A 12,953-nucleotide genomic window follows, 5' to 3' on the forward strand; every position below is an offset into this window, starting at 1 on the left:
TCCTCTTCTCATTTACACAACTTTCTGTATATACCTCAGCTTTATCATTTGTCATGTAGTATTAGCATTTATTTAGCATGCACCACACTGTAATAGTTAATTAGTGAATGAGGTGTTCATTTTCTGCCCTTGATCGGGAGTTTCTTGATTGAAGGGGTTAGGAGACATTCATCTTTTGCTCTCCTGAACCTGACATGATAGGCTGCATATAGCAGAAGCAGCAATAAATGATTGATGGATGAATGAATAAATGAGTGAACTACAACCTCTATTTATCAAATGTGTATAATAGCACCAGCCCTGAAAATCTTGCCAGATCATTCTTTGAGCCACAAGGGATAATATCTTTGTTAGCACTTTATAAACCATGAAGCACTGAACAAACATAAAAGCTGTGTCCTTTCAAGGAAAAAATACTTGACTTAGTGTCAGGGGATATGGGTTCAGGTTCCCCAATTCAATCCCATGATTGTGTGTATTTACTCCTGTGAACTTCAGTGTTTTCATCTGCAAGATTGAAATGGCCCTATTTCTCACAGGACTGCTCTGAGTGAGATAACCCGTGTAGGGAATTTTTATACAGTAAAGTGCTATAGAAATAAAACGTGATCAAATGCAAGATGGTGAAAACATGGGCTCTTCCTTCAAGAAACTTTTAACTTAGTGAAACATATATTTTGGTGAACCTTACATGAAATTGGCATTTTTCCATTGCATTTTTGCATTTTGCATTGAAAGTAGTTGAACATTCAAAACGGTCAACTATTGGCAATTTCTCGTGGTTCATTCTAGTAGACACACAAAACAAATTGAGATCAAATTGGGAACAAATGCAAAACCAGGGAAAGAAAATGAAACATTTAAGTGTTTAATTAGTGTTAACCATTACTGCCAGAGGTTTAAGCAGAAATAGGCATGAGGGAGGACATGCTTAGAAAATATAGCCCGGAGGAAACTGACATTAGAGGTCAATTAATTTGTCCAGAGGGTGGAGTCAGCATTTGAAGTCAGGCTTGATGCCACCGATTTCTCCATTCATTGATCACCGCAGGAGTGTAAAGACAACCAAGGTAGAGCTCTGGACCCCCAGGCAAGTGGAGACAAGTCACTACCCCTTGGGTCCTTCTCGCCTCTGTTCTACCACCAAGCTTGTGAGGCTGTGTGTTTGAAGGTGAGACACTGTGGTCCCAAGTAGGCTTGTCTGCTGTAGTGGATGCTGGGATGCACTGCCCAGACCCCCCATTCACATAGGACTTGTTCCTGCCATCTCTCTTGTTGTTGGGAATGCTGCCAGCTGATAGCCCTGAGCTCTCAATTCTTTCTAGAAATGCTCTTGTTTTGCTCAAGGTCACAGCCCTGCCCCAGAATAGTTCGTACCCAATGACTAATTCACATGAACATCCTTTGTCTCAGGAAAGGACAATGGCAGCTGGACAATCCCAGCTTCAGAGCCTCCTGTGGGGTCAGTTGAGGACTTCTCTTTCTGTCCAAACCCTTCTCCCCTACCCCAGGTGCTGATTCTCATCCTATACTTACCCAGGGACTCCTGGAACTGGGATTATACCTGGCCTGTTGATGGGCATGTACACTTAACATCAACCTATTTTCCTTCACAGATGACCATATATATTTATCTTTCTTTACAAATTGTTTTGCTACCATTTACTTTGTATATGCAAATATTTAATTTAGATGGTAGGTTAGTTTGGAGGGGAACTTAGTGAATATGCATGACTCTTACTATGATTTTACTAAACCTCACTGGACTCAGTTTTCTCCTCCTTTAAGAAAGGTTTGGATTAGATGATGTCCAAAGTGTCTTCTAGCTCTACAATTTGTTTTATTTACTTTATTTTGTTTTTTGATTAGGACACTAAAAGCCAGAGAAGTTAGGTCAATGCTTTATAGTCACAAAGCCAGAAAACAAATAAGGACCAAGTTCTACTTATTTCATTTTTAAAACTTACACAAAATTATTTTCCTAATTTTTTTTTCTTTTTACTTAGAGCAGCAGTTTTTTTTTTTTTTTTTTTTGAGACAGAGTCTCGTTCTCTTGCCCAGGCTAGAGTGCAGTGTCATCAGCCTAGCTCACAGCAACCTCAGACTCCTGGGCTGGAGTGATCCTCCTGCCTCAGCCTCCTGACTAGCTGGGACCACAGGCATGCGCCACCATGCCAGTCTAATTTTTTTCTATTTTTAGTTGGCCAGGTAATTTCTTTTTTTCTTTTTTTTTTAAGTAGAGGCGGGGGTCTCGCTCTTGCTCAGGCTGGTCTCGAACTCCTGACCTCAAGCGATCCTCCTGCCTCTGCCTCCCAGAGTGCTAGGATTACAGGTGTGACTTAGAGCAATCTTGTCCCCTATGTAATGTACAGATTTTAAAGTGTGCAGTCATCAACTCGTTTTTAAAAATGTTTCATATAGTTTTGTAATGTCTCACACAGGGAGTAATTATTCTGCATATTCCATCCTCCTTTCCCTTTGATGGAAAACCAGACCTTTTTTAGGGGTGGGGGGAGGAATTTCATGTATTAATTGCGCTTCAATATTTTTTTTGTCTTTTTTTCCCCTACTTCTCTGATCTAATTGTTGTTACTGCTTTTTGCCACAAGGGGGCCTAAGAACCTAATCTATTATTTAAGTTACTGACGCTTACAAAATTGTGAAGGCTGTATAGACAGATCTTGATTCTGTACGAAATGTATGAATAAAAATGTTTATAAACAACTATGTATTATCTTTCATCCTGCTTTAAGGGTGTGTGAGTGGAGACCAGGGAGAGGGCTACAAGTTCAGTTTTGCGGTGCAAGGCTCTGCCATTAAAGAAATAAAAGTGTCCACTTTGTAGAGATAAAAGAAATTTTTTTAGGGGTTTGCAACTTTGGGGAATTCTTCCAACAGGTTTTAGGGACTTTCAAGACTTGTCTAAATCACTGATTCTCAACAAGGGTGATTTTAGCTCCCAGAGTACATTGGACAAAGTCTGGAGGCGCTTTTGGTTGTTGCAATTTGAGGGGCTGGGGTGGTCTGCTAGGCCCTGAGAGTAGAGCTAGGGACGCTGCTGAACGTGCTACAGTGCACCGGGCGACTTCCCACAAGAAATTACCTGGTTCAAAATGTCAACAGTGCTGCTGTTGAGAAACCTCCATCTAAGTCAAACTCTGCTTTTCAGGATTCAGCGTACTGTACAGCTTTCCTTTTCTTTACACATTTTGGACCAAAGGAGAAAATGCTCGCTTCATATGCTTAAGAATTCCTGCCCAGTAGCACAGCAAATTTCACTCTTTGTTTTGAGCCATGATGGTGGTGGATGGAACCAGGTGCCCAGTTTCTTCCTGTTCCCTCCTCCCATTTCTTGCTGTTCCCTGAGATCATAGTAACACTGTGTTTTTATTTCACAGATTTTCCTGAAAATTGCTAACAGAAAATAATGGAGATATAGAAAAATATGAAAGTGGAGAAATTTGAAGGCATTAGAATCCTACAATGCTCTTAGAATTCCCATCTCCTGGGCTGGGATAAATTTTGGCCTTTACATTTTAGGGCAGTATCACACTAAACAAGAACATAGTGTTAGCCCTATGACAGTAATTCATATTCCATTTGAATTGCTTACTAGCTGTGTGCCCTTGGATAACCAACAAATCTCCCTGAACCTCAATTTCCTCATCTGTAAAATGGGAATAATTCCATTCCATAAGACTCCATGAGGGCATGGATTTTGTCTTATTTACTTCCTCATGTCTCCAGTACCTGGAACAGACTAGGTATTAAATAAATAGAGAAAAAACACATATGACTCTCATGTAGACATAACACACAGTAAGCTTTTATGTTTCAGTATTAGTATGTGTTAAGAAGATTATCAAATTCAGGATCCATCCTAAGGGAGGCCACAATATTTAGCCATTTTCAAATAGACAAACCCGTTTCTTTGCCTACTATTTGACGACATACATAGAAAAATCCCAGGTTATCAGCTATGTGAAAATATGTTTCATCTATATAGGAGAGACTTTAAGCTCACAGTGCCGTATCTTGGAAATCTTCAGCAATTGCTTTGAACTCTACAATTCGTTCAGAATACGGCAAAATAAGATCACTCGCCTTGTTATTTTCACTGAGTAAACTCATTACCCCACAAAGAATATATTCTTGCCTTTTAAAGGATGACTAATGTTAGTGGAAACCAAAAAGTATTTTGACAAATCTGTTGGCCACAATAAGTTCATGTAGACAGATATAGCCTAAATTCCTACCTGCTAAACAACGCTGCTCACATAATGTAGCGGTTAAAACACAGGTTTTGAAGGCAAACAACCAGGGCTGGAACTTATTTACTAAACATTTGACTTTGGGAAAATTGCTTAATCTCTCTAAACCCCAACTTTATCATAGGTATGATAAAGTTCTTCTTAACATGTAGTTTTAAGGGTTGGTTTGAGGATTAGAAAATGAATGCAAAGTGAGTTAGCACAGTGCCTTGGACAAATTCACATCATTATAATCAGTGATTTTATCATAATTTAAAATTTGTGCTACTTTGCTCTTAAAAAGAAATTTGAATTTGACATTGGAAACCAGAACCTGCCAGGATACAATTATTATCATCATCATCATCCCTTTCGTTAGAATAAGTAAGGTTTAAATTATTTTGTTATTTCTGTTCTATTTTACTTCCACATTTAGCTTGCAATAGAGTATCTTGCAAGCCCTGATAACTGAATGTGTTTAAAATGCAACTGATTATTCTAACTTACTCTCTACTACCAAAAGCAAACAAAATTAAAATTAAACAAAACCGTCCTTTTTCTCTATTTCCTGCATATATCTGCTGCCTAGAATGTCCTCTTCATCCCACACCCAACACTTCTTTACCTGGCAAACTTCTAGACACCTTTTGATCAGATCTTCCGCAACGTGTTACTGGACATAGGTGTTACATTGTGCATATTCCTCTTATTTTATTTAATTTATATGTTTGTCTATTTAGTTTCTTTGTGTGCTCATTTATCATTTATTCAAATAGACTGTTAACGGAAAAAGTGAATGCAAATCTTAAGGTAGGAATCATCAGGGGTCTTGTCTTCGATAGAACCCAGCAGGAAGTCTGGCACCTGGTGCTTTTTAGGAAATGGCTCAGTTATTCATGAATAAATGGATCACAGGTGAGGGCTACTGAGAATTTGTCTAATTGTGACTACAAAGCTCTGAATCAGAAAAATTGTGTTTTTAGACTAACTAGTGAAAATTGCAAAGCTCACTGTCCAATTAGAGATGGATTGACTTTCTTATTTTATTTTGTTTTGGTTTTTAATGGTTCAAGGCTGGCAAAATAAGTTTGCTATACATGTAACTTTTTGGTCTTAGTGAGGTCCAGTCTTTTGAACCAGTGTATTGAACCATGAGTCAGAACCAGTCTGAACTCGTGTTTTCTGAGAGAATAGTATCTTTAGGGTGGTATCTTCCCTCCCCACTTCAAATACTTTATTTTCACATATTTTAAATATTTAGAAAAGCTAATACAATGAATATTTATGTACCATTTACCTAGATTTATCAGTTATTATTTTTCATATTTGCTTTCTCTCCTTTTCTATGTGTATGTGCATATGTATATTATGTATACATATATAAATATTTATATATATATGTATATATTATATGTATATATGTTCTCCTAAATCATTTGAAAGTAAGGTGACAGTTTGTTCCAAACCACATTAACACGAACCTCTTAGTGAAGGACATTCCAAACAGCCTCAAAATTATCATCACAACCAAGAAAATGTGACATCAGTACATAATAGCATCTAATACAGAATTATATTCAAATTACTCCAACTATCCCCAAACTGTCCTTTTATAGAACTTTTGGATTCATTATCCATTCAAGCTTCATACATTTTCTTTCTTTGTCATGTTTCTTTGGACTCCTTTCATTTAGAGCAGTTTTCCCTCATGCTTTTTATTGGTGGTATTGCTTTGTCTTTTATGCAGAATGCCCCACAATTTGGATTTCTTTATTTCACCATGCTTAGAATCAGGTGGTATTGGGTACTTCCCATTGGATCATAGCTTGAGGCACATAATTTGTTTTTCCTGTTACTGGTAATGGCAAGTTTGATTACTTGGTTAAGATTGTGCTGCTAGATCTCTCCATTATAAATGTACCTTTTACCCTGTAAGTAACAAGTAATCTTTGGGGGATTATTTCACACCATGAAATTTGTGATGTTCTCCCAAATTTTTTTACCCAGTGGTTTTAGCATCCATTGATAAACCTTTGCTGCCGTGAATTATGACATTGGTAATTTCAAAATTATAATTTTCTATATCTATCACTGTACTTCTTTTTATTTATTAGCAGGCATCCTTCTATAAAGAAGAGCTTCCCCCTTCTCCCCTCTCTCCTCCACCCCCCCTTTTTTTTTGAGATAGAGTCTCACTGGGTCACTCTGGGTAGAGTGCAGTGGCATCATCATAGCTCACTGAAACCTCAAACTCCTTGCCTCAAGCAATCCTCCTGTCTCAGACTCCTGAGTAGCTGTGACTACAGGGGTGGGACATAATGCCCAGCTATTTTTTCTTTTCTTTACTTTTTTTTTTTTTTTTTTTTTTGAGACAGAGTCCCACTCTGTTGCCCGGGCTAGAGTGTTGTGGTGTCAGCCTAGCTCACAGCAACCTCAAACTCCTGGGCTCAAGCAATCCTTCTTCCTCAGCCTCCCCAGTAGCTGGGACTACAGGCATGTGCCACCATGCCTGGCTAATTTTTTCTATATATTTTTAGTTGTCCAGCTAATTTCTTTCTATTTTTAGTAGAGATGGGTCTTGTTCTTGTTGAGGCTGGTCTCAAACTCCTGACCTTGAGCCATCCTCCTGCCTTGGCCTCCCAGAGTGCTAGGATTACAGGTGTGAGCCACCATTACGGGCCCCTTTCTTCCTTTTGTGGAATGTTTCTATGGACTTATTGAATCCATTTTTCTTTACTTCAATTTCTATTACCATTATATCATTATTATCTATAGTGCTCCATTTATTCCTAATTTGGCCAATGGGTGCCCCTTCAAGCAGGATCCTGTGTTTTTTTTAACATGATCCCATTAGTCTTTAAGCACTTGGCTTACCTTGTGCTTTCTTTGCCCCTGACCTAGAATCAGCAATTTCTCCAGTGAGCCCCTGAGTGGGAGGTTTGGGTCCTAGTCATGCCCATTGCTTCACTCTCTTTTAAATAGACAGAGCTATTCAATTCAAAGGCAGCTTACGAGTTCTGCTAGAGACTGGTATCTTATTTTTAGATCACATATTATACACAGTATATTAATTCAGGAACAATATCAATTCCAGGTAACAGAATGGCAGCAATGAATTTCCTAGGAATTGCTGGCACTGCACAAATGAGTTATCCTTTGCCTGTAACATGAAGATTTGCTGAATCTTTCAGTGAAAAATAAACTGAATAAATATAGGGACAGATTCTTAAATGTAGATTTTTCAAAATAAATTATTGTACTTAATTTATTTATATATAGAATGTCATAAAATAATTTTGAGTGCTGAGCAGATCCTTTGCCAGCCTACCTACATATACTCAGTCCCACAAGTGGGATCCAGAGACATCTGGGTGTCTCAGAGACACTTTCAGGGAGTCTGAGAGATCATAACTATTTTCATGACAATTCTAACATGTTATTTTCTTTTCCACCATGATGATATGTACACAGATGGTAAGAAACAATGGCTTGTAAAACTGCTGGCCCTTGAGCATAAATGAAAGCAGCAGCATCAAACTGTAACAGTAGTCATGGTTCTTCATCACCACAAACTTGCAGGAAAAAAAAGTCAGTTTTACTTAAGAAATCCTAGATGAAGCAGTAAAAATTGTTAATTTTATTAACTATTGACTTCCTCATACGTGTCTTCTCAATAAGTATGAATCAGCGTGATGAAATGCAAATATGCATAAAGCACTACTGAAAAGTGATGGCATCTCAGAATAGAAGTACTTTTGTGATTGATTGAGTTGAAAACTAACAAGTAACTTTTCAGTGGAATTCCATGTTACTTGACAGAAAGACTGACATATAAATTGTGGTTTCTCAGACATGGGTATTTGGCAGATATTTTCCAAAAAATGCATGGAATGAAGCATCACTCAATTAAAAGAACTGACAGTATTTATTGTCATGATACAGTCTGAGTTTTTAAATAGTTAGAATTTTAGAAAATTTGTATCTTCCTACAAGCTTATCAACTTCCTGATACTTCACAAGGCTTTTCTGGCAAGACTGTTGGTAATATTAACAAATATCCTTTTTTGATATTGTGTAACAAAATGTGTCAACATTTGAAAGATCTGTGTACTCAGTGAATCAATATTTTTCAAATGAACAATGCATGATATTACAAAATCTCATATGGGTAAACAATCCATTTGAATTACAAGACAGACTAAAGGATTTTAGTGTCACAGAGCACAAAAAGATCACTGATATTGTTTTAATGTCCCTTAGACATTAAAGACCTAGCTAGCATCTGTAGAGTCTCTAATAAAATGTAAACAGTCCTACAAGGGTATTTTCTTTAAAGTTTAGTTTTCTCCAGTTTGTCCACATGTTAGTAAGGATTAGTTGACAGTCATGGTCAAGCTTCAGTCCTTGTCAAATTATTTGTCTCAACAGAGCGACCAACACTTTGTTAGGTATCATGAAAGCCAAAAACCATAGAGTATCGCTGGTTTCTCAAATGAGTATCTCAGGGTTCATGCATGACATGAAACCTGATATTCACATACGCACACACTTTGATGATTTTGCCTAGGGATGTGTGCAACTCCAAGGGTTGTGTAGCATCATTTCTTTCTCTACTATTCAAAAAAGCATAGCAAAATACAAGTGAGAGGAACAGAGAATAAACTTGTATCATTTTAATTTACTTAAAATATAAGTTAATATTCCACTTTACTTATTTGGAAAAACCTCAAAACTTTCACCACACTGCAGTTGAGAACCATCGTAATGCACTATGCACTTAGGTAGGAATCGAGTCTTCTCTGTGCTTGAATCCCTGCACTTGGCACAATGTGTGGCACTAGGTCGTCATGCAAAATATTGACTTGAAGATTGTTTCCTAATAATGAATACTAACAATCTGCTCTCCAATGACTTATGCTGATACCCAAACTTTATGTGAGTCAATCGTCAGAAATTTAGGGTTTAACATATATATATATATATGTGTGTGTGTGTGTGTGTGTGTGTGTATGTATGTATATAATCACAATCATGTAGTTTCTCAGGCTATTCTACAAACTATTTGAACCAGGAATAATATAGTTAGTTGAACTGGAAGATTTAAACTAGCCAGAATTTTAAGTCTTGAGAGCCACCCTTACATAAGAGAGAACTTTTAATTGTGTATAGACTGGGTTACAGACAGCATTTTGAATGAATGAAGACCACCTTCCATGTAAAATTTGACTTTGTGGTGTTCTAGATGCATGGGGGAAAAGTTAATTAATTGCATGCATGGATGCCTTGGGCTATTGGGAGTTAATGCTCTCACATAACCCTGGTTGATAAGGGGTGAAGAGACATTCCCTCTTGTCCAGATGCATTTATTTCCCTAATCCTGCTTCATTTATAGCCATGGCATTTTATTATCATCTAAACGTGTGTGTTCATGTGTATCCATATACAGATATGTATACACACACATACACATCTCTTTGTTTATAGTATGTCTTCCCCCACTGGAATGTAAACTTCACAAGGACATGAACTTTGCCCATTTTGCCTGTTTTTTTCACTGCATAGGGCCTACACATTGAAGATTGCTGGACAAGAATTGAGAGCTTAATAAATATTTTCTTAATGAATCCTAAGATGAATGAATTTCTATGTTTCCTCTAAGTGGCATTTAAGAGTGATGTGATTACTAGGCTATATTTTTAAACAGCTTTACTGAGATATTATTGACATAAAATTATGTATATTTTAGGAGTACAATTTGACATTTTGACATACATATACATTGTGAAATGATCACACAGTCACGCTAACACATCCATTACTGCTACATAGTTACCACTGGGTGTGTGTGTTTGTGTCTAGTGAGAAGATTTAAGTCTATCCTCTTAGCAAATTACAACTATACAACACACTGTTGTTAACTATCATCAACTCTAGATCTCTAGAAATCATTTATTGCTAGGCTATTGATAAATGACTATGTTTAGTAACATCCTTTCAACTCAGTTTTGAATCTCAAATTCTGAATTGAAGTTTTACCTAGGAGCTTCGACACTGGAACTTAGAAAGTTCAGCTTAAAATAATGCAAACTATTAAACTCTTAAGGTCTTAAGATAATTTTAGTTGAGTAACATTAATCTTAGATCATATTTTTAGCATTTTGTTTCTTTTACTATATTTCATCTCTTTGTTTACAGGTGTACCAGATAGTGGAGTCTTAGAATAGAGGCATTATATATGGTTTGCCTTTGAACAAATTTCTGTAATGCATAGTAGGTACTCAATAATAATATTTATTAAATGAATAAACAGATGAATAAGTGAAAGGTACAAAAGCACACAGAGCTGAACAGAATTCTGTTCCATTTTATTGTTCTTTAACTTGCAAATTATAAAATTTATTTAATCAAAAACTCTCTTGGACATCAAAACAATGTAAAGATAACTAGACTTGGAATCTGAGTCTCCCAACTTATGATTCTAACTCTGCCCTTAACTTTCAATTTTGTATTTTTGCTAAGTCACTTAGTAGCTCTGGGCCATTATTTCTATGTGGAAACACCTTCATTATCTTAACTCCTTCAAAAAACGTAGGAATCAAAAAACAAGTGTCAAAGTGTTTTTAAAAAGCTTAGAATATGCCCTAAAGTGTAATAAACATTGCTACTATTTTAAATAATTTTTACATTTTTAAAATTATTTGAACCTCATTTAAGAAAACTAAATAATCTATTTAATAGTGATATACTTCCATCTCCCTTCCTGGTTAATGAGGTAGTGGATATGTCTGGCTCATAATAAGCACACAGTAAATGGTAGTTATTATTCTCATATTTATTAACTGTTGTATAGCTTGCCCTTCCAAACTTAAAACTAAATTTCTCCTTTCCCTCAGTCACCATTCCCAGGGAAGGATTCTGCTTTTAAAAACTTTAGGTGCCCACACTTTTCTTTTCATCTCAGAGGAACAAAGTAACTTCCTTTCATAATATTATAAAACCTTGAGTACATTTTTTTGATTCAAACTCCATTACTACATCATCCTAAATACCCCTTCTCATACCTTAGGGACCCCTAAGATATACATATCCAGGCTCCCCTTCTTATTACTTCATTTTTAGTTTCTACTCTCTTACAAAGTTACCTTTGGCTCTTTTTAGGGGTGGGGTGGGTGAAGGAATTGTGACACTTTGATTCTTGCAGAACTAGTGACCAATTTAAGGCAAAAAGGTCATTTAGCAACAGGTAGGCAATGCAAAAAATCTGATCAATTATTTCAATTTTCAGCTTTCCGTTCTGATATTTTAACAGATGCAAATTCTATCCAAACACCTTAATTACAGAGAAGATGACCAGATGCCACAGCAGAGACATATTAATATAATACCCTTAGTACTCATGAGTATCATATAATTCTACAAGGAGCTCAAGAGCTTACAGTGTTCAAAGATTTCACATTCTGAGTACCTGGAGAACCAAACAATGTATAAAAGTAGTAAATGGCCTACTCACGAGGATATAACTCAAGGAATCTGCCCATGTCTGCTGGCTTCGTGGTGTTGAGCTGCTGGAGAATATTTTGCTCCGTTTCATACTGAACATATAATCCAAATAAAACAATCATGCCAACCTCCAGGCCCAAGGCCATGAGAGGGAATGTGAACCTCATGCCTGTGGTGAAGGACAGAGACGCACTGAGAGCTTCGCAGGCTGTGAGGTGTTGATAAGAACAGAGGACAGCTCTGTGTGTCCAATTAGGCTGCATGTTCAAGACACCCCAAAAACATCACAAGAAAAAAAATGAACAAGACTGGTTATAACGCTACACCCACTGGGGAAAATTATGCCCTGTAATATAACTGTTGTTCTAAATGCCGATTTGAAGAATATACCATGAGATTGGGAGAAGTCAGATGACAAAAATGATCTATTGCACAGGTGTCTAGAATACTATCTAACTTAATTCAGTAGACAATGCTTGAGTGCTTATTGTATGCTAGACACTGTACAAGGCTCCATAGGAAACAGAAATCGAAACAAAAAATACAATGTGCCTATTAATTTTTTTGAGGAAATTAAAAGTCTAATTGGAAAAACAGAAAGATAAGCAAATGATTGCATAAAAACAAGTAATAGTGGCTATAAAAGTGCTAGAGAACATAAATAAGGCAGTAATACATTTTGCTTTGGGCCAAGAACACTAGCATGTGAAACTATATAGACAAGGAAACTGAAAAATAAATAGGCTTTCGCCAACAAAACAGAGGAAACAGCATGAGGCTTGGAAGAACATGGCATGTTTTGAGGAATAGCAATTAGTTAAGTAAAGTACACAAGAGATGTGAAGGAGAGGAGGGAGGGGTGAGGATAAAGCTGTAATGCAGTTGGACTGGGTAGTAAATATCCTCACATTCAGTATCAAGGATGCTAGACATTGAATATTATCCCATGGGCAGTGGGGAATATACAGCACTTTAAGAGACAGTTGCTTATTTAGGATGTTTACCTCGCCTCCTTACTCTAATTTACACAAATGTAAATATACAAGGACACAAAGGCATTGGGATATACGTTTTAGTCTTAAAAAAAGGAGAGAGTGAACTTAAACAGGGACATAGCTATTCTATCATCCTGAGAGGTAGTTAAGTGTAAATAAGATACTAAGCAATTCAAAATGACCGTGTATGTGGAGGAGTTCTTGCCCT

The 12,953-nt window shown here is 36.8% G+C and overlaps 1 protein-coding gene across 2 annotated transcripts in view; it reads right to left on the reverse strand.

Annotated features, from left to right (window-relative positions):
* RHAG (Rh associated glycoprotein) overlaps positions 1-11,993 on the reverse strand; it is a 31,829-nt gene extending 19,836 nt beyond the window's left edge. Inside the window, exon 1 of one of the 2 annotated variants that reach the window (XM_045543714.1) lies at positions 11,761-11,993. In XM_045543714.1, the coding sequence (XP_045399670.1) occupies positions 11,761-11,917 (157 nt within the window). In that variant the 5' untranslated portion in view covers positions 11,918-11,993. The remainder of the gene's footprint in view (positions 1-11,760) is intronic. The other variant, XM_045543715.1, reaches the window with a different exon arrangement.
* Between the last annotated feature and the right edge of the window lie 960 nt (positions 11,994-12,953).

Source organism: Lemur catta, chromosome 2, assembly GCF_020740605.2.
Source record: "Lemur catta isolate mLemCat1 chromosome 2, mLemCat1.pri, whole genome shotgun sequence".
Classification (NCBI taxonomy): domain Eukaryota; kingdom Metazoa; phylum Chordata; class Mammalia; order Primates; family Lemuridae; genus Lemur; species Lemur catta.